At 51.2% G+C, this 21,279-nt stretch overlaps 1 protein-coding gene across 4 annotated transcripts in view; it reads right to left on the bottom strand.

Annotated features, from left to right (window-relative positions):
* Window positions 1-2,267: 2,267 nt before the first annotated feature.
* CHKA (choline kinase alpha) overlaps window positions 2,268-21,279 on the bottom strand; it is a 61,887-nt gene continuing 42,875 nt past the window's right edge. For 3 of the 4 annotated variants that reach the window (XM_057553794.1, XM_057553791.1, XM_057553792.1), the window contains 9 exons: window positions 21,152-21,265; window positions 17,265-17,398; window positions 16,772-16,876; window positions 15,934-15,992; window positions 14,231-14,318; window positions 13,710-13,818; window positions 10,803-10,909; window positions 9,353-9,434; window positions 2,269-3,518 (listed from right to left, as the gene is read on the bottom strand). In XM_057553794.1, coding sequence (XP_057409777.1) covers window positions 3,459-3,518; window positions 9,353-9,434; window positions 10,803-10,909; window positions 13,710-13,818; window positions 14,231-14,318; window positions 15,934-15,992; window positions 16,772-16,876; window positions 17,265-17,398; window positions 21,152-21,265 — 858 coding nt within the window. In that variant the 3' untranslated portion in view covers window positions 2,269-3,458. Of the gene's footprint in view, window positions 3,519-9,352; window positions 9,435-10,802; window positions 10,910-13,709; window positions 13,819-14,230; window positions 14,319-15,933; window positions 15,993-16,771; window positions 16,877-17,264; window positions 17,399-21,151; window positions 21,266-21,279 lie in introns of all 4 variants that reach the window. The other variant, XM_057553793.1, reaches the window with a different exon arrangement.

Here is a 21,279-nt window from a genome sequence, read left to right as displayed (position 1 = left end):
GCCCGTGTCTTGGTCTTGTCTGGGAGGCAGGGGCTGGGGAGGCTGGGTGTGGAGGAGCCTGGGCTCTGGCGTGGGCTGGTCCTGTCCCTGGGAGCCTTTTGGTTGGATGGACACCATGCCAGCCTCTGTGCCCATCTCCCTTATGTCTGTCTCTGCAGATGAAGTTGGTGTGGGGTGGGGGGAGGTGGGAGCCACTGGCCTACGATCTGGGGCCTCAGGATGTCAGGAGAGGACCCACGAGCACATCTGCAACAATCCCAGACTCTTGGGGCGAGGGGGGGCAGAACTAGGACAAGGGAGCGCTGTTTCCAGTACATTCTAGCTCAGAAAGATTGTCCTGCCAGGCTGGGCCAGGGGGAGTGAGCTCCCCATCCTTGGGGCTATGCAAACTGGCTGTACGATGATGTCTGGGCTACCCTGGGTATGGAGGGTGGTGCCTGGCACGAATCGGCCAATATTCTCACGTCCCTGTGCCGGCCCCCGGCACTCAAGATGCCCCGCAGCAGAGAGCAGCCTGGGACACCTGAGCCGAACGCGGCACTCCACGTGGGACAGTGGTGTCACACCCAAGGCCACCTTCCTGCAGACAAGGGCAGAGGCTCGTCCAGGGCGCCCTGAGAATTGCCCAGGGCTCCGAAGGTCAGATAAGGGCAGAGTCGGACTCCAGGCCCTGCCGCCCCAGAGGCCACAGTCTTCCCCCATCCCTCCCCGGTGGGATGTCCTGCTCCCAGGCCATCCTTCCGCTGGTGGGAAGGAGGTGGCATCCTCGGGTCTCTCTGGTCTGGGTCCCACCACCAGCTGGGTGGCAGAGCCAGTGCTTCTCAGAGGCCTCGTTCTCTCCTGTTGAGGAGCTGCCAAGTGGTTCTTCCGGCTGGAGGCCCCAGGAACAAAGGCTGCCTTGAAGGCAGAGACGCCCTGGGCGCGGCGAGCCGGGAGGCCTGGCCCCATCACCGTGGCTCTCGTCTGGCCAGCTGCCGGGGGGAGCCTGTCCCTCCAGAGCCCAGGGCCGCCCCGCTCAGGGCCCCCAGATGCTGGGCTGGGGTATGAGGGGCTGTCTGGCTGCGGTATGACACACCTGGCAGAGACTTGGCTCCAAGAAACGTTGAGAGCAGCGTCTGGTTAGGAACGGAGGAAGCGGTGTGCGTCTCAGGATCTGGCCCAAGCCCAGGACTCCAAGCTCTACCTTCCTGGGGAGCAGAGCCGTGCAGAGACTCGCAGGGTGGGGCCGGTGCTCAGCGCCAAGAACGTGGCACGTCTCGGGGGTGGGTGGCAGGCGTGACCCCAGGGAGACGCTAGCTGGCCCTGCCCTGGCTTTGACACGTGTGCAGCTGGCAGCCTGGCTGGAGGGCTGGATGCTGCGGAACCAGTGTGCGCAGACGCCCTGGAGGGGGCGCCCCTGGGGCGTGGGGGTCACCTGCACTGGGGACAGGCCTGCTCCAGCGAGCGTTGGGTCTAATCCAGGAGGATGGCTGAGCGAACAGATGGGCATCCCAGGAATTCCACATACAGAGAATGAAAGTGACAGCCAGCGAGAGGATGTGAGGGAGCCTGACCCCAAAGCCGCCTGGCAGAGGAAAGCGCGAGCGCGCCTGGTGTCTTAGGGATGAGAGAGGCTGGGGGCAGGGGGCTGGCAAGGCCGGTCGGGCCCCGTGGGCACAGGCAGGAGCTGGGAGCTGTGTTCTACGATCTCACACACAGGGCAGCAGCATCTAGGGCTCAGTTGTTGTTTTTTTTTTTTTTTAATTATTAATTTATTTTTGGCTGCACTGGGTCTCCATTACTGCGCACGGGCTTTCTCTAGTTGCGGTGAGCGGGGGCTACTTTGTTGCGGTGCGCGGGCTTCTCATTGCGGTGGCTTCTCTTGTTGTGGAGCACATGGTCTAAGCGCGGGCTCAGTAGTCGTGGCACGTGGGCTCAGTAGTTGTGGCTCGCGGGCTCTAGAGCGCAGGCTCAGTAGTTGTGGCGCATGGGCTTAGTTGCTCCGCGGCATGTGGGATCTTCCCGGACCAGGGCTCGAACCCGTGTCCCCTGCATTGGCAGGCGGATTCTTAACCACTGCACCACCAGGAAAGTCCCTAGGACTCAGTTTTATTGCTTGGATATGATAACACACTCACCAGGTTAAAACTTTTGGTGTCCAGAAGGCCGGGCAGTGGAAAGTCTCCCTCCTGGACAGCCCAGTGCTCCCCCCTCCCTCCTGCCCAAGGGCTTTGCCTCCGGAGCCGGGTGGACGCACCGCAGACCTCCCCGAGACTAGGGATGCATCCGAAGGTGACAGCAGAGGATGGGCTTTACCTTTTTTATTGTTTGTATAGTACAGTCTTTGTGGTAGCAGGAATGTATGCACAAAAAACAATTCAAATAAAAGTTCAGAGTGAAAAAAAAAAGATTTATCCCAAAGAACTTTTAATACATACGGATTTCACAGCTATACTCTATCCCCGCCCCCATACTCCACATACGGGCTGCGGTTTCCCACCAGAACGACCACATGAGGTACACCGGGGAGCAGTGAGGGCAAGGTTTCCCTCCCGCACCCAGCACACCGAGGCCCCAGCACCGGGGCGGCAGGAGGCTTCCCTGGGGCACGACCATGCCTGGGGGCGGGCAGCGGCCCTGTCACAGGAGCCCAGCTCCAGGCTGAGCAGAGGCGGAGGGGAAAAGGCTGCAGAGTGCGGGACAAAGCAGTCCGCTCCCTGCCAGGAACGCGGATTGGGCGGGGGCGGGGGGCATGTGTGTTCACATGTCCCCGTGCCGCCTGCTGGCCCTCTGTGGCCACGGCCCACTGCCGGCCGCAGAGCCGGGGTTAATAAAGCACTTTCAGTTAGAGGGCGTGGCGGGGCTGCATCCAGTTAGGGTGAGATTCATCTGAGATTCACCTGCAGAGGAGAACACGGATGACAGGCAGCGGTCAGCGGGCAGCCAGTCATTCCCGCCTCTGTGCACCCCGCACCTCGGGGGCGGTCTGCGTCTCCAAGGACCCGGTCAGGCCGCGGGGCATCGGCAGTGTCGCAGCCCACTCGCCGCCCTACACACCCATTACCTACACAAAGCCCAGTCAGCGCTGTTCACCAGCGCGGTCATTAACATCCTTTAAAGATCAACATTAACCAAAAAGGCACCTGCAGTGACACTGCTTACTCGTGCTGTTTGCCCCACCTGACTGAAGTAGAAAATGCCTTCTCTAGATTAAGGGGGTCTGAGATGTTGCACTATTGCACTAGTGTACTATAATTCTGCTTCCTGATCTCATGTCAGAGTCCTAGTGAAATTGTAAACAAGATATGAAATAAATGTTCCTCAATTTTAATACAGTCTTTCGTATCATACACATCTGTGTTCGGCAGAGAGACGTCCGAGCCTCCTTGCTGCAGGTACAGTAGTCGGAGCACAGAGGGACCCTCGGGCGTGGCCGCCCCCGCGCAGTCCAGGGATGCAGCGCAGGCGGGCCTCCCCAGTCACACCCCAAGCTTCCTCTTCTGGTCGAAATAGGCATCGAACCTGGCTTGGGCATACTCCTAGGAGACAGAAAGAAGAGGGGCCTCACCAAGGGTCCCACCCGCCCCCCGGCACAGAGCAGAGCAGCTCCGTGCGCCGCAGGCCATCCAGGAGCCGCGCTGCTCTCAGGACGGTCCTCTCCCGCTGCCAGCGGCCCCGGTCACCGCCTTCCCTTTACCCTCAACGTCCCCCGCTCGATCAGCTGCGCCGGCCCGGCCCTGCCATCCCAGACGGGAGACGGGACTTCTGTCTATGTTATCTGGTGCAGCGCGGTTCACCGACTCATTCACCTTGAACGCTACAGACGCGGACTGACGGACACAAGAGAGGCTTCTCTGTCAAAGCCCAAGGTCCCTGGGGCGTTAGCAAGTGTAGACAGACGGTAGGTGCCACCTGTTTGCTGCAGCACGATTACTAAAAGGACACCAGGAGGGAAGTGAGAAAACCTGGCCAGCCACCGGGCCCCTGGGTCCCTTCCCCTCCCTGTCTGCCCACCGGTGTGCGGAACACAGTCTCTTAAGGACCACTCCAAATCGCAAAGTCTGCAGTGCTAACTGCCAAGATTACATCAGTTCAAAAAAAGTTAACGTGGAGGTATAATTTATATACCACAAAAATTAACTCATTTAAAATGTGCGGTGTTCACTAATGCACACACCTAGCTCAACACCAACACCACAATCACCCTCAAAGTTCTCCTGGGTCTCTGCAGTCAAGCCCACCAGATCGCGACAGAAAGCTTCCACGTGAATGTAAGCATCCGCTACGTCCCCTCTGGTGTCTGGCTTGTGTCTAAGACACATCCACGCTGCCGTGGGCGGCAGTGTTCGTGGCTGAGCAGTTTTCCGTGATATGGGTCCAACACAGTGTGTTCACCCGTTCATCTGCTGATGGGCATGTAGGTTGTTTCCAGTTTGGGGCTACTGAAAATAAAGCTGCTGTGAGCACTTGAATACAAGTCTTGGCGTGGAAATAGGCTTTCATTTCTCTTGGATCAATACCAAAGAGAGGGACTGCTGGGTTGTATGGTAAGTGTACGTTTTTTTTTGGTTTTGTTTTCTTTTTAACTTTTCATTTTATTGAAGTATAGTCTATTTAAATTTATTTATTTATTTATTTTGGGGGCTGCTTTGGGTCTTCGCTGCTGCGCACAGGCTTCCTCTAGTTGCAGCGAGTGGGGGCTACTCTTCATTGTGGTATGCAGGCTTCGCATTGCAGTGGCTTCTCTTGTGGAGCACGGGCTCTAGGTGTGCGGGCTTCAGTAGCTGTGGCACGTGGGCTCAATAGTTGTGGTGCACAGGCTTAGTTGCTCCATGGCACGTGGGATCTTCCTGGACCAGGGATCGAACCCGTGTCCCCTGCGTTGGCAGGCGGATTCTTAACCACTGTGCCACCAAGGAGGTCCCGGTAAGGTAAGTGTATGTTTGACTTTATAAGAGGCTGTCCAACTGTTTTCCACACTGGTTTCACCCTTTCACATTCCCACCAGCAATGTATATGAGGTCAGCTGCTCCACAGTCTTGCCAACATTTGGTATTGTGACTTTAAGTTCTAGCCATTGTCAAGGGTGTGCAAGGCATCTCACTGGGGCTTTAACTTACATTTCTTTTATGACTTTATATCAAGCAGATGAAAAGATGCTTACTGGCCATTTGTTTATCTTCCATGTAGTGTTCAAATCTTTTGTCCACTTATAAAGTAGGTTGTTTGGTTTCTTGCTGTTATGAGTTCTTTATATATTCTAAATACAAGTCCTTTGTCAGATATAAATTTGCCTTATTTTCTCCCAGTCTGTGGCTGGGCTTTTCATTTTCTTAATGGTGTCTTTTAAAGAACAAAAGTTTTAAATTTTGATTAAGTCCAATTTACTGTATTTTTTTTCTTTGAGGGTTAGTGGTTTATGTGACCTAAGAAATCTTTGCCACAGTTAAGAAGCTTCTCTCCCGTTTTAGCTTTTACATTCAGGTCTATTATCTGTTTCAAGTCAATTTTTGTGTAGAGTGCAAGTTCAAAGTTCATTATTTTTTTCCATATGGTTTATTCAGTTGTTCCCGCATCATTTTTGGAAAATCTAATCCTTTCCACAATGCATTACCTTGGCCTTCCTGTGGAATACCAGTTACCTATATGTGTAGGAGTCTATTTCTGGGAACTCTAGTCTGTTCCATCTGATTTATGTCTATCTTACTACCAACACCACATGGTCTTAATTATTGTGCTTACTAAGTCTTGAAATTAGGTAGCCTAAGTCTTCCAACGTGGTTCTAGTTAGTTTTAGTGTTTTAGTTATTCCAGGGCCTTTGCATTTTCACGTAAGTTTTAGGATCAGCTTGTCAATTTCTACCAAAAGCCTGTGGGGATTTTTCTGGGGTCACGGAGACGACAGATAGTTTGGGGGAGAATGGACGTCTTAAGATTAGGTCTTCTAAATCCACAGATGTGGTATCTCTCTTTATTTAGGTTCTTTTAGCAATGTTTTATAGTTGTCAGTGTACAGATCATACACATATTTGACAAATTTTATCCCTAAGTATTTCAAGTTTTTTATGCCATCGTAAACACAATTAAAATTTTTTCAGTTACAGTTGTTTCTAGCACGTAGAAATGCAACCGGGTTTTGCATATTGACCTTGTATCCTACGACCCTGATAAACTCACTCAGTAGTTTAAATAGCTTTTCTATTGATTCCTCTGTATTTTCTCATGTGCATGATCATGTCACCTATAAAAATAAAGGCAGTTTTTCTTCTTCCTTTCTGGTACTTTTGCATTTTGTTTTTTTTTCTTGCCTTCCTATGCTGGCTAGGCACCCCAGCAGCCTGTGAGGAGAAGTGAACACGAACACCCTTGCCTTGCTGCTCTATATTTGGGGCAGAGGTGGGAGGAGCATTCAGTCCTTTACCATCGATTACCACGGCAGCTGTATAAGAGCTGTATATATGCCCTTTACCTGGTTCAGGAAGTTCTCCTCTATTACTAGTTTGCTGAGACTTTCTATCATGAACAGGTGTTGAATTCTATCAAATGCTTTTCCTGCATTCACTAAGATGATTGTATGATTTTTCTCCTTTATTCTGTTAATACGGTGAATTACACTAATAGGTTTTTCAAATGTTGACGTTAACCTTGCATTCCAGGGATAAATGCCCCTTGGTCATAAAATATTATCCTTTTACATATGTTGGATTTACTTTTTGCCAGTATTTTGATAATGGTTTTTGGGTAATGTTCATGAAAAGCATTGATCTGCAGTTTTCTTGAAATGTCCTTGTCTAGTTTTGGTGTCAGGGTCATGCTAGCCTCATTGAATGAGTTGAGAAGTGATCCCTCCCCCTTTATTTGCTACAAGTCTGTAGGGCTGTTATTATTTCTTCCTTAAATATTTGATGATATTCACCAGGACCTGAAGTTTACTCTATAGGTTTCTTCTTTTTTTTTTTTTTTTAAGAGGGTGTATGTAGCCTTGAATGCGTGGCTAAGGAGGCTAGTAGCATTTATGTTTTTTTTTTAAATTAATTATTTCTGGCTGCATTGGGTCTTCGCTGCTGTGCGTGGGCTTTCTCTACTTGCGGTGAGTGGGGGCTACTCTTCATTGCGGTGCACTTCTCATCACGGTGGCTTCTCATTGCAGTGGCTTCTCTTGTTGCGGAGCACGGGCTCTAGGTGCGCGGGCTTCAGTAGTTGTGGCTCGAGAGCTCTTGAGCGCAGGCTAAGTTTTTGCGGCGTGTGGGCTTAGTTGCTCCGTGGCATGTGGGATCTTCCCGGACCAGGGCTCGAACCCGTGTCCCCTGCATTGGCAGGCGGATTCTCAACCACTGCGCCACCAGGGAAGTCCCAACTCTATAGGTTTCTGATTACGAGTTCAACTTATTTAATAACTACATGGCCATCTCTTACGTCAGTTTTGGTCACCTGCATCTTCCAAGAAATTGGCACATTTCAGGCAGGTTGTCAAATCTGCAGGCAGAGTTGTTCATCATCGTCTTCTATTTGAACATCTATAGAGTCTGTAGTGATGGTCTCTCTTTGTTTTGGTAATGTTTGTCTTCTCTTTTCTTTCTTGCTTAGTACAGCCAGAGGTTTATAAATACTTTTGTGGTATCATTAATTTTCTCTATTTTTTGTCCATTTTATATTTCAATGATTTCTGCTCTTACCTTCATTCTACTTCTATCCACTTTGGGCTTAGTTGGTTTTCCTCTTTCTAGCTTCTCAAGGTAGCAGCTTATATCACTGGCTTGAGAACTTTCTTCATATCCAAGACTTTTAAGCTGCAAAGCCATAAGTTTCCAAATGCTACTTTAGCTGCATCCCACAAATTCTGGTACGTTGTGTTTTTATTATAATTCCAAATATTTTCTAATTGTCCTTGTAATTTCTCATTTGATCCAGGGTTTATTTAGAAGTATACAGTTTAATTTCCAAATAACTGAGAATTCTCCAGATATTTTTGTGGTTGCTGGTTAATGATTTCCAATTAAATTGCACCGTGGTCAGAGAACTTACTCTGCAGTAAATTTGAGGCCTGTTTCACAGCCCAGCCTGTGGCCTATCCTGACGAAGACTCCACATTCTCTGAAAAGGATGTCTGTCCTGCAGCTGTTTGGGCTCCACACGTGTTCGTCAGGTTGAGCCGGCTGGGGTGACGTTCAGGTGTCCACCCTACCTGTGGCAGGGTTTCCTGGGTCCACCTGCTACCTAGAGGTGTGTAATCTACTTGGTGAATATGCCCCTCTTTCCTTTCAGCTTTGTCACTTTTTGCTCTCTGTCTTTTGTTTCGGTCTGTTTTGTTTTGGCTGTGCTGTGCGGCATGTGGGATCTTAGTTCTCTGACCAGGGATGGAACCCATGCCCGCTGCAGTGGAAGCGTGCCGTCTTAACCACTAGACCGCCAAGAAGTCCCTGCTCTGCGTCTTTTGAAGAATTCAGGGGCACACACACTGAGGGTCTCTCTATGTCCCGCAGATGAAGTGATTGCCTTCACTAGGATGCAACGCCCTTCTCTACCTTCAGTGGTTTTCCTTCTCTGAAGTCCACTTTGTCTTACAGTAACATCTAACCATGACTCCAAATCTGCTTTAAAAATCCAAATTTCCCCTTCTTTTGCCTAAGAGCATCTGTGCATTACCAAACCTTCTGCCTAGAAGCAGAAACCATCCTCACTGAGGACCGAGGAGGACAAAATGCACCAGTCCTTTCCCACCACCTGTCCCAAAGCAAGGTGCTCGCTACACCTGTGTGCACCCCTGCCCCAGGACGCCCCCCACCACTCACTATGGAGCAAAGTAAAATGCCAAGGACAGCGCTTAGGTTAGAATAAAAAGACAGCCTGGTTTGGTACAAACTTGCTGCACAAAAGGGGGTCTAACTCAATCAGCACCAGCTTCCAACTCTTAAGTTGGGTGCTGTAGGCCAGAGGATGGGGTGATAACAGGCAAATAAAAGAAGGTACGGTAGGTACCCCCCCCCCTTCACTCAGTGTCCCTTGTGTCACAGGGGACTGAGGTCGGGGCTGGACCTCGAGGGTCTGGATTTCTAACATCCCCCATCAGAACCACAGGACCACAGAGCACTCCTCTGAAGCAGGGGAGGCGGGAGCTGCTGGCCCCGGGAGTGAGGGCAACTTCCACAGGCAGACACAGCATCAGCAAAAGCGGCTTCAATTATGCAGCCTTCCTTTCTCCCTCAGCTTCCCTGGGGGGAGCCCACTGTCCTGGTGCTGGTCACCTGGTTCAGGTACTCGGAGGCGAACAGGTAACCCCCTGGAAGGAACAGGCATTTACTGCCGAGCATTCACGTACATGGAAGCATTTCTTTCCTGGGAGCAGAAGAGAAAAACCACCCCCAAAACATACCATGTACCCAAATTCAATGGATGAAATCTTGGCCTGTACGATGGACCAAAGTCCCCAGAAGAAATGGGACGCAAGGGCAAACCTGTAATTACAAAAGCAGGAAATGCACATGAGATGTGTGGGACCAGTTGGAGGACCGATGACATCATTTCCTGCCAGATGGACGTTCTAACTCATCTGGGTGCAAACTGTCTGCCTTGGCCAACCCAGTGGGACGATACTCCACAGCAAGAGAACAGCGGGAGCCCACAGCCATCCTCTCCCCACCGCTGGCCAGTGACCTTGCAGGTGTGAACACCCCGACTCCCTGTCCCTGGCACACGGACAACACTCGCAGGACCCACCCGGAGGCCTCAATGGCCACTGCTGGTCAAGCGTGGGTCACACAGGGAGAGAAACCCTCTGCCACGTGCGTGAGCGCACAGCCTCGGCGGCCCCTACCCCACCAGCAACAGGTGGAGGAAAGCGCGGGCCTCCGCACAACCTGCTGCCATTCCCCATCCCCCTCTCCCCCGGAAGTGGATCAGGAGGAGGGTGTGGCCAGGCCTCCACCTCTAGGCTGTGCCATGCTCCTCTTCGCTGCGAATCCAAGTTCTTCTCGAAACAATGAATATAAAGCTCTCATTCAGGAACGAGGGCTTCGGTGCCCTCACCAGCCCTGACTCTGCTTCTCTTCATCCCTGACCCACTAGATCCCCTGGTGCTACCCTTTCTGTCTGGGTCTCCTCCACCTCCGCTTTCCTATTTCCATCCGATCGAGAACCGGGGAGGGAAGCTCTCTTTTGCAGGCGGAGCCGAGGGGCCGCCAGGGTGGCCTCAGCGCAATGAGAGGACTGGGGACAGTTCCGAGGACACCGAGGAGGGGCTCTGTGCTGAGGGAGGAGGGCCACGGTCACTCAAACCGTCACTGTTAACTAATAATCTCATGGAAGACCCCAAAGACTGGGAATAACTCAGGCCTCCTGACCAAAGAGACGAGTGAGTGTGAGTACACAGTGGTCTAGACCTTTGCGGAATCTGGAGCTTTCTCAGCCCTGCTTTGACAGCTGTTGAGGAAACAGATTTTTAATTATTTTCTAGGAGAACCACGTTACTCGGTGGCACCCAGCTCTCCAGGAGCACGAGTGAGAAGAGTGAGCAGGCCCTGGTGGCAGCGGCTGTGCAGCAGAGTCCGCGGCGGGGATGATAGCTCGGAACGCCACGCACGCGCCCTGACCCGGTGCACAGGCCCTGCTCTCCTCACTGGCCGTGTGCTGACATCTGGGGGATCCGAACACACCCAGCCACGTGGACGAGAACCAAACGTTCTGTTTCTGACAACGTACAAGACCTCGAGATGTATGGCTATGAGGGAGCTCCTAAAATACTCCTGTTTGCAAGGAGGCATCCCAAGTATGCACTATATAAAGAGGGAAGCTATCGTTACAAACCGACAAAGGAAAAAAATTACCTATTGACTTCAAGCAACATTTCTTCTTCTATAACGGACTTTTCTTCATTACTGAGGTTTTCAAATTCATTTTGGAATGCAGCCAAGTAATTGGAAATGAAATGGAGCTTAAAAAAAAAGCAATGACATTAGGATCAATGATGGTTAAAAAACAGATGATGTCAATGCTGTCACGAAGCACACACGTCAAGCGTGACTCTTCCGGACGTCAGCGAAGCCCGCCACCCTGCTCTGCCCAGGGGCGTGGTCCAGGGAGCTCACCCACCCGGCTGGGATCACCGGGTTACAGTCAGAGAACTAATGGACTCGATGCCGTACTGCCGGCAAGACCACTGCTTCTGCAGAAAGTAATTTAGGTAGAGCTGTTTCTTCTAACTCACACTCCTGTCTTCCACTGGCCACAAAGCAGCGTCAGCCTACGCCACACCTCCCCAGCCTGGCTGGCACGCCACGTGGCGCCGGCACGAGGCACCACGGCACCCTGACGTTCGTCAGCAGATGCTGCCTCAGGGCAGGCGCCGGACCAGGCGCTGTGAAGGGGCCTTCCACCCCTAAGATACTGTGATGATTTCCACACTTATGTCCATAAACTGGCAGTGTCTGATTCTGGTTTGGAGAAGACACAGTTTACCCTAAGGTTCTACCAGGTTGCACGTTGAGTCTACATATGAATTAGGATTTATGAGAGCCCTTGTTCTTCACTATTTCATACCATATCAAAAGGCAACAGAACACAGCCAACTTCGGCTTGTTTGCTTTTGTAAAGAAGAAAACAGCCATCAGTCTTTCTTCCCTGTAAGAACCCTTGCTACCTGGTTACCCGGCTGGAAGGCACCCCCCACCCTTTCCCTGTGTCGCCTCTTCCATCTTCCTGCTCTAAAATTGGCTTTCTTACACTACGCCCCCTCCTCCACCAGAAAGCATCATTCAAGATCAAGCACTGTCCTAGGCAGGGGGCCGTAGATTCTGAAGTAAACCTGGCACAAAAAAAATGACTGCTGATACCTATTAAATTCTGTGTAACAGGCACACTCCCCATGACAACAAAACAGTTTTTGCAGATGAGAAAACTGAAGCACAGAAATAGTCAGTACGTTACAACCAGCAGTGGCAGATCTGGGATTCAAATCCAGGCCCATTAGTTTTTAAAACCCATGCTTGAACCACCACCCTAGATGGTTTAATTTCTTGGAGACCCTAAACGCTGAAGGTGGCAAACGAAAATAGAAAATTTGAAGAGACTGAAACCCTAAGAAAGTGGTAATTAATGACTCTCCCTCCCCCAAAAGTTCTAGGCCCAGATGGTTTTATGGGCAAAGTCTACCAAACTTTCAAACAACACCATCTTAGATAAATTTGTTCCAGAAAATAAAAAGGGACACTCAACTCATTTTGTAAGACTAGTATAATTTTTATTCCAAAAGCAGGTATGAATAATTTTTTAAGTGAACATTAAAGTCCTGTTTCACATATATGCATAGATGTAAAACTCCTAAAATAAAAAATTGCCTAACTGGATCCAACAGAGCATTACAAAAGAACGTTAACTCGTTCAAATAGTTTATTTCAGGAATTTCAGTATCGTTTAACATTTTAAAACACTTCAATGGATTAAAGACAGAAAAGCATGAGATTACCTCAGTAGATACAGACAGGTTATCTGATAGAGACCAACACCTGTATGTGATTTTAAAACCTCTCAGAAAACAGGAATGGAGCTTCTTTACATTTCCATTGCTGTGCAGTGTCGGGGGTTACACAGCTCTGCCTTCCACTAAAATGAAATGTGTCTTCTTACTGAAAATCTCCCCTTACTGGTTTGAGAGTTCTCATCTCTGGAGCTGCCTGCCCAGTGTTTATAAAAGTCTAATTTCTTTTCAGCATGGCAGGAACCTGAAGCCTGCTGTGTGTTCCCCTCCCTGGGGTCAACAGCCCCACGTTCTCCCACCCTTTCTACCCACACAGCTTGAACTTGAGGTCCAAAACCGTCCTGGTCACTCTGCTCTGGACACACTCAAGGTCATCAGGTCAGCCTGAAAATGAGGCCAGAAGAGAGCAGCCCAGGTCTGGCCACACGGCAAGTCTGTATTTGAACGGCTGCCCTTGAGCGTGGCCACCTGCTGGAGACTCTCCCCATGCCCAACTCAGGCAGGTGCTTGAGAAACATCTCCCGAGTGAGCTACTGCAGCAACTTGACTGCATCCCTGTCCTCACCCCCAGCCCCTGGGAAACGTTCTGACCAGGCGGGGATCCCGGGAGAAGGGATGTTGGGCAGCAGGGCCGCCCAGCGTGGGCAGAGCTGCTGCCCTGCAAGGCTGGCAGAGGTGGGTGCAGTGCCCCTCTCCCCAGCCTGCTAGCTTCTGCATCACTACGTACTTACCCTCAACCCAAGGCTTCGGCAGAGGCTAAAGAATGGAACAGAGGGCTTCCTGGGGAGAGATTCCCACAGGACTGACTCTCCAGTCACTGGACTCCCACAACCCAGGACAGGAAAGGGGACTGGGAACTCGGCCACAGCTACCGAACCACGGCGCCCACAAGACTACTTCCGCCTGCACAGAGTGCAGCGAACAGAGGGAAGTCAGGGATCCCCGGAAGAAGGCCACAGAGCAGGACGGGGGCTGGGCTTTGGGGAAACACTAGAAGGAGTTACGATGGAGGCTGTGCTCCTCTCTGACTGGATGCAGGTTACCTCTGGCACAGGGATTTAAAAAGGCTGGACTCAAATACTGAGTCTCTATCTTGACACAAAATAACATTTTAAAGCAAAAGGACCTGCTTAACCAACTCCATGGTTTTAAAAGGGCATCTTTAAAAGTGAAGCTGTAATCATCTCTGACTGGGTAAAACTGAGGTATGTGATTTACTTCTCAGCAAGTGTACTGAATACAAGCACGAGTCTCCTACCTGTTGCTTCCTGGTGGGATACTTCAGGATGTTTGCTCTGAAAAAAGGGTACTTTTCAAAATTATAATCGTACATCCATTCACAGAAATGATTCCCAATGTCGAATCCCCTGAAAAAGAGCGAGAGGCACAGAAAATGAGGCAGCAGTCCCGCTGAGAGACCCCCCACCCCGGACCCCAGGGTCCCGAAAGCATGACTGTTTCAGTGACAGGACAGACCAAAGCACCCTGGCCCGCTGTCTGAGCAACTGCTCAGGAGTGCCGTCCTGCGGTCAGTGCTTTGGTGAAGCCAACGGAAGGCCAAGTTTTGGATTCTGAGGACCTGGCCCCTGCTCCCCACTGACGCAGCTGAGAACGGGCTGTGCTTGCCCCACGTGGCCATCACGGCCGCTGGGACAGAAAGTGCTGGCCTCCAGGGACGAAACTTCCAACTCAGGATGGTACCGTGACCTACTTTCTCCTTCGTTTCGCACACATATTAAAATACTAACAGAATCCTGAAATAAAAGCATTTGACTTTACCTGTAGTTGTAACTGCTGTATTCAAAGTCGATGAGCATCAGTTTCTGGTTTTCAGAAGTCTCCCTGCCTTCCAGCAACAAGATATTACCTGCAAAAAGGTTTGGATGACATGACCTTTGCTCTGGGCATGTTCTGTCATTGAAGGCGCAGGTCGCCAACCGCAGGGCCCAGGGTGGTTCTGAGCCTGTCAGGGCATCCTGACCACGCGGCGAGCTGACGTGGCCCTGAGTCACGGGACAGGGTGCCAGGAGCAGCAATGACCTGGGAGGCCTGGCCCGAGAGCCCTGTTGCCAGCAGCCCAAGAGCAGCGTGGCCCTGGGCTCCCCTGCATTTCCACATGGGGGCAGGAAAGGAAAGGTCTGCTCGGTACCCCGGAGCTCTGGCACCCCCAGCAGCCCCGAGGCGGGTGGGCTGTGGCCCCCAGCTGGGAAGCTGGGTCCTGGTGTCCACACAGGCCCCACTGCTTTGCCCCCAAGGAGGACAGCACAGCCAGCGCTCCCACGACCATACTTCCCTTCCCTTAATGCTGAATTCTGGGCAGAAGGGGCTTGGCCGCCAGACTGGCTCCCCAGGCACATGCTCGGAGAGCCCCACGCTCTACCCAATGTGCTGCATCTCTCACGGCGGGGCTGGCGGGTGGGATCTGGTGAGCCAGGTTCAAGGCTTTTCGGCACACATCGTCCGTTTCCGGGAGCCATTAATAGGAGAACCGGGGCCAGACCCAGTGTCCAGCTCCCGCCCCCTCCACACTCTCCCCGCGTTGCTGTCGCCGGCGGGGGCCTCCCTCAGCCCGTCGGTGACGTCTGGGCCGTTCACCATCACCCGCTACACACACGAGGCTGCGGCTGACTTGGCCACACCCTGCTTGACCTGACTTGCCCAGCAATCATCAGCTAATTAGTAACAGGTATTCTGGCTCAAACTAACGTCTCACTGATGACAAGTCTTCACCAGGGACTGTTCTCAAAATCAAAAACAAGCCGTAGAGCCTGGAAAGGGCCCGAGGGTGGACCTCAGCCAGCTGTGCTGGGCAGGATGAGGACAGCAAGGCAAAGCCAGGCGCCACGGCAGTATCGGGGGGAGGTGCCCGGCCGGATGGGGCCTCTGACGAAACTGTTATGTTTGAAATAACACTGGGTAGAGTCTGGTTACAGTAAGGGGTACATGGGAGTGCAATTTTTTAAAGCAGAGAAACCCAAAGTCATTAGAAGCATGTGAGCCAATGCTGAGAGAGAAGGGGGCTCTGGCCAGTGTCGTGGGCTGCAGGGTGCAGAAGGCAAGGGCCCCCGGACTGGTCGAGGGGGCCATCTTACTCTTTAATGCCTTTCAGACTGACAAAGTCAATTGACATGTTTACCGAAAGGAGTTAAATACTGAACAAATATGTGACTTCGTTTATCCCAGCTCTCGGTTTAGTGGATATTCTCACATTTTTTCTTACAGAAATGGGATGATACCCTACACGTTTTTCTAAAACTTGCTTTTTCTCCTCTTGATGTATCGTGGAGATTTTTCTGTTGGTTTGTATAAAACTCGACCTCACTCTTTTTAATAGTCACACAACACTTCGTGCATGGCTGTGCCGTAATTCCATGCACCTAACCCTCTGTTCATGGGCACCTGGCATTTATCACACACACTGGAGGGAATCTTCTCAGCAGACACACGAGCCCATCTTCAGCGTAACAGGTAGCAATTCTCACCTTCCTGACAGTCATTGTGACAAAACACGACTGGAGATGGAGTGGATTCAAGTAATGATCTGGAAAAGGAAGGTTTTGCTGTTACTTCTCACTCTTTCAGCTCCCTCCCGTGGCAGGACCTCTGCACACGCTCTCCCACCTCCGGGGGGCCCTCCTCGGAGCCATCTGACCTCGGACCCCAGGCAGAGCCCTCTGTGTCAGTCTGTTTTGACCTCTGCTTTCCTTCATAGCTCTCATCACAACCTGACATTTTTTTATTTACTTATTTTCTCTCTCTCCTAACAAAAGAGAAGCTCCTTGCAGACTGTCTTGGTCACATCTCCTCAGAGCCAATCCTGATGCTGGCTCAGCAGACACTCAAATATGTGAGTAGTTAAAGGTGGAAACGCTGACACTCGGGCGACGGATGAAGGCTAGAAGCCTGCGTGCCTGCTGCACCCTGGAGACACCAGCGTAGCCTCTACTCAGAAACCAGCGTCAAGCTTCTTACTCCATCCCCCGCTAGCTTGGGCTGATCTGTTCCCCTCATCTGCTGACACTCGCTGGCCTGCCCCCGTGGTTCTTGTTTTTTGTTTTTGTTTCAGAAAAAACCTACCGCCCTAGTCACTGACCAGGACTAGAATTCTGGAATTTTACTTCCTCCGTGAAGCCACTCATATAAAACTGTAATTCCAGATGACAGAATTAATGTTTAAACTCATCCCACAAAACCAATGTAAAACACCAAGCCTGAGGTGATGCTTCCTAACGTTCATTGAAAGCAGGTATGGTGACTAAGAACATTTACATTTCTGGACAGATGTACTTACTAAGTTAGGAAATGGAAGCAAACACTCACCTCAGGTTTTCTAGTTCCAAAGGCAGGTTGTAACTGAGGAATTTGTGGAGCTGCTTAACTTTGGATTCCCCGGTAAATTTAATTCTCAGCACTTGATTCAGGTATCTTGCAAAAGAGGGGAACAAAGGATCAATGCTCAATTCACCTAGCTTGCTTTTGGGGCTCTAGTTCAATGTAACCATGCAAAACCCACAGGGCCCCTGACCCCAGACGGAGAGGAGGGAAAGGGCCGGGGGCTCAGCACACTCGAGGATGTGGGTTTTCTGCCCATCCAGCCTGTTCAGGAGCACTTCTGCAAACAGTCTTCCTTCCTGGTTCAGGAATTGATTTTTACATGCAAGAACTATTCATGAGACAATCATCACCAGCGGACAGCCTGTGCGCCGGCGGACCAGGGAAGCCCTCTGACCCGCACGGCAAGCAAGAGCTGCTCCGGAGCCTCTGGGAGCCACCGGCGGGAAGCTAGGTGAGAGCCCAGTGGCTGATCACTTACTTTTCCATTGTTCCAAAAAGCCATTTTGGTTCCTTATTGAATGGCATTTTCATACCATGAAATCTGGCCATTTTCTCAGCTATTTCTGCGGAAATATCTGGCAAACTTAATTCTTCAGTGTCTAATCGCCGGCTCTGGAATTAAAAAGGGGAGTTAGAAAATGGCACTCATCCAGGTAACCCTGAAGCACGAGATCACACAACCCTAGAGCTAGAAGCGTCTCTGTAGGGCATCTAAGTCTCATCCAGGGCACAAAATTCCTTCAGAATGGGCACTGTGCCCTGCAGACAGCACTTCTCAGGGAGGGGCAGGCCAGCCACAAAGGTCCATTTCGCTGTGACAAAGTCCTTCTCACGCTCCTATGGTCCTGCCCTCCCGTCACTCTACCCCACACTGCGGGGGCCTCCTCCCTAGACTCAAAGCGCCGGGTCGTCAGCGGTTTATGCCGTGGCCCACGTCCAGCTCCCCCACCGGCGCGGCCCTCCTCCCAGACGCAGGGCAGGCGGTGCGGTGCTCAGAGCAGCCTCCCAGCAGAAGGGGCGCCAGGCGCTCAGGGCGAGGGTTTCGCACTCCTGCCCGCGGGGCAGCCCGGCGCCCCGCCTGGCCCGGAGCAGGCTCTCGGGGCAAAGCCGACCAGGGACACGTGTGGCGGGAGGCTTCTCCGTCTCCTGCAAGTGCAGCCTGAGGCCACGCTCGTCCTGGCTGAGCTTTCACGGCTACCCACGGGAGCACCTCTTATCTTTTCCAAACCAACCACTTCCCTACCAAAACCCAAAGAGAGATTCTTCTGAGAATCCGAAGCCATACAGCACAGGAGTTAAGAGTGAGTGTCCCCGAGTTAGAGAAACCCCAGCTCAAATTCTGGGTTTAACGCTCATTTCAACGCTACGTGGCCAAGGGTGTACTTTTATACCTCTGTGCCTCATTTTCCGGGTTCTGTAAAATGGGAACCAGGACATCTAGTCCCCGACAGGGCGCTCTGAACTAAAGCAGATACTGCAGGCCAAGGCCCCAGGCCAGCACCCGGCCAGGGAAGTCTCAAAAGATGGCAGGTGCCTTGTGATTGGAGCTGAGAGCTCCCTGAGAGCATGAGGCTCAATCGTCCCCTCAACCCCAGAATCTCCCAAGTTATTAAGTCGCGACAAGGACAGGGGACTCAGCGTCTAGCGGCGGGACACCAAGGATTCCTCGAGGCGGCTGGCACAGCCTTCATTTGGCTCTGTTAAAAAACGCCCGTAACTGGTTTGGCATCGGGGATAATTTAAAGCTAACGTGCTCAAAGGTGAACAAATCTTGGAATCCAAGTTCTTTTCCCAGCACAAAGAAATATAAGACTGACTACCATTCTCAGAGGTCACCGCTGGAACACAGCCATGGGAACAGGTGAGATGGACTTCATCTCACCCCATTCAGCGATCAAGGGTAAACCTGGAAATAACATACGCTATCAGGCTGAGCCAAATGGAATCGCTGTTTCTGGCGGGCAGAAACACTTGAACGCTGGCAGTTTCATATGGTTCAACCTAGCATTTTAAAATAATTTTTAAAAAAATCTTTACTATGTTATGTAGTAAACGTGTACACGAGTACAGAACTTTAAAAGGAGAACAAGGACTTCCCTGGGGGTCCAATGGTTAAAACTTCACCTTCCAATGCAGGGGGTGTGGGTTCGATCCTGGTGGGGGAGACAGGGGGCCAAAAAACCAAAACATAAAACAGAAGCAATATTGTAACGAATTTAACAAAGATTTTAAAAAAAAGTTAAAAAAAAATAAATTACAAAAAAACCAAAAAACCAAAAAACCAGAACAGTAACTATTCCACAGACATAACCACCTACGTGCCCTGATCTCAAGCTTTGTTTCTCCTCGAGACATTTCCATTATTCTAAGTTGTGTTCACTGGTCCTCTACCTTTTCTAAAAAGAGAAGTTTTATCACATGTGTACTTATTAAACAATTTGTATCTTGCTTTTTATTGGGCTTTATACGAATGGTATGATACCATTTGTAGTCTTCTGCAATTTGGTTTTATCAACGTTATGTTTTTTAAGATGGATCCACGTTGGCATTTATAACCATACGAAATGTTTCATATTTCTAAAATTCTTTCTAATACTTTGCTATCTCATTTGATTCTCATGCTAGACAGATGCTACTGTCTTTAATGGGAAAACTATAAATAAAACTATAAATAAACTACAGGGATTTCCCTGGTGGCGCAGTGGTTAAGAATCCACCTGCCAATGCAGGAGACACGGGTTGGAGCCCTGGTCCAGGAAGATCCCACATGCCGCGGAGCAACTAAGCCCGTGCGCCACAACTACTGAACCTGCACTCTCGAGCCCGTGAGCCACAACTGCTGAGCCCGTGTACCACAACTACTGAAGTCCATGTGCCTAGAGCCCATGCTCCGCAACAAGAGAAGCCACCGCAATGAGAAGCCCACGCACCGCTACGAAGAGTAGCCCCCACTCGCCACAACTAGAGAAAGCCCGCGCACAGCAACAAAGAGCCAACGCAGCCAAAAATAAATAAATAAATTTATATTTAAAAAAAAAAAAAACAAACCTACAGCCAGGCGCCAGGGAAGAGACTGAAAGGACTCTTCCATACAGGGAGGTACAACCATTCCTTCAAACACACCCCAGGCTGGCAGCCAGCCCACACGGCACCACGTGTGAACGAGAAGAGGGCACCCCGCCCCCTCCAGCCCCCGCTGGACACAGGCCTGGCGAGCAGAGCACCCTGTCAGCCAGGTGTCCTTGTGCTCTGCAACACCTGCACAACTGTACCGGGAGGCCCTGCACACCGAGGCCTCTCGTGCCAAGACATCACATGAGGCAAGACATGAAGGCAGCAGCCCCTAGCCCTTAGGGAGCTCACACAGCTCAAGAAGGGGAGCCCTTCCATGAGCGGGAACACAGGCCAGCAAGGCTCGGCATCTCCACCCAAATGAGCCGGTCACCAGGCCCAGAGTTGCCCCACACTCAGCTTTATAGGGAACTCTTGCGGCTCAAAGCCCTCTTCGGGGCTCGGGGCACGGGGCACAGGGCGGGGGGCTAAGCACACAGAACTCTAAACGAGGCACGCTGGCGGATGCTAGGGCAACACTAACAATGGCTGAGCACAGCAGGGAAGGGAAAACAGTCCTGACTCCTGCAGAGGATCTGAGCAAGGCCTTGAAACGTGAAGGAACCTGACGGGCACATGAGGGCAGGGGAGACCCTAAAGTGAGGGGAGGCAGTGGGAGACAAGGGAAAGAACAGTGGTGGCGCCCGCAGGGCAAACTCAGACACGTGGCACAGTGCGGGCAGGGCCACGTCCTGCAGCGAGTTCTATAACCAAGGCTCGGAAGTTGTTAGGTTTCACAAACAGGCCTCCTCGAAGATTCTGGGGGTTCGGTCCCAGACCAGCACAGTAAAGCGACCGCAACAAAGCGAGTCACGTGAATTTTTTGGTTTCCCAGCGTGTCCAAGAGTAATGTTTACACTATACTGCAGTCTATTAAGTGGCAATAACATTATGTCTCAAAAAACAATGTACATACCTTAATTAAAAAATATCTTATTGCTCAGAAATGCTAACCATTGTCTGACAATGCAGGCCACCACAGACCTTCTATTTGTAAAAACCCAGCATCTGCGAAGCTCAGTTAAACAAGGTCTGCCTGCATGTTTCTCAATGGATGAACGTATCTTTGCAGGAAAGACAGAGGTTTTGATGTAAATTCAAGAGAAATTTTGTTTTTCTTTACTTCTGTGATAACACAGGCCACATTTAGTATTTCGGACCACAGCGCCTCGGGCTCCTGCGGTGACGGTACGAGGCGGACTCCGTCTTCTCGCTGTGGCTCCCATCACCTGACCAGCCTTCCGCGCATCTTACCGGGATAAACTGCTCCAGGCGGCCTTGGGGGAAGATGCCAAAGAGCTTTGGCCCCAGCGACCTCTCTGCGAGGATGGCAAACATAACGCTCTCCAGAACCATGGCCTCGGCGCCCTGAAACAGATGGC

This window comes from Balaenoptera acutorostrata, chromosome 9 (genome assembly GCF_949987535.1).
Source record: "Balaenoptera acutorostrata chromosome 9, mBalAcu1.1, whole genome shotgun sequence".
Classification (NCBI taxonomy): Eukaryota; Metazoa; Chordata; class Mammalia; order Artiodactyla; family Balaenopteridae; genus Balaenoptera; species Balaenoptera acutorostrata.
Note: the sequence above shows the minus strand (reverse complement) of the source record. Positions and strands in the feature narration are given on the sequence as shown.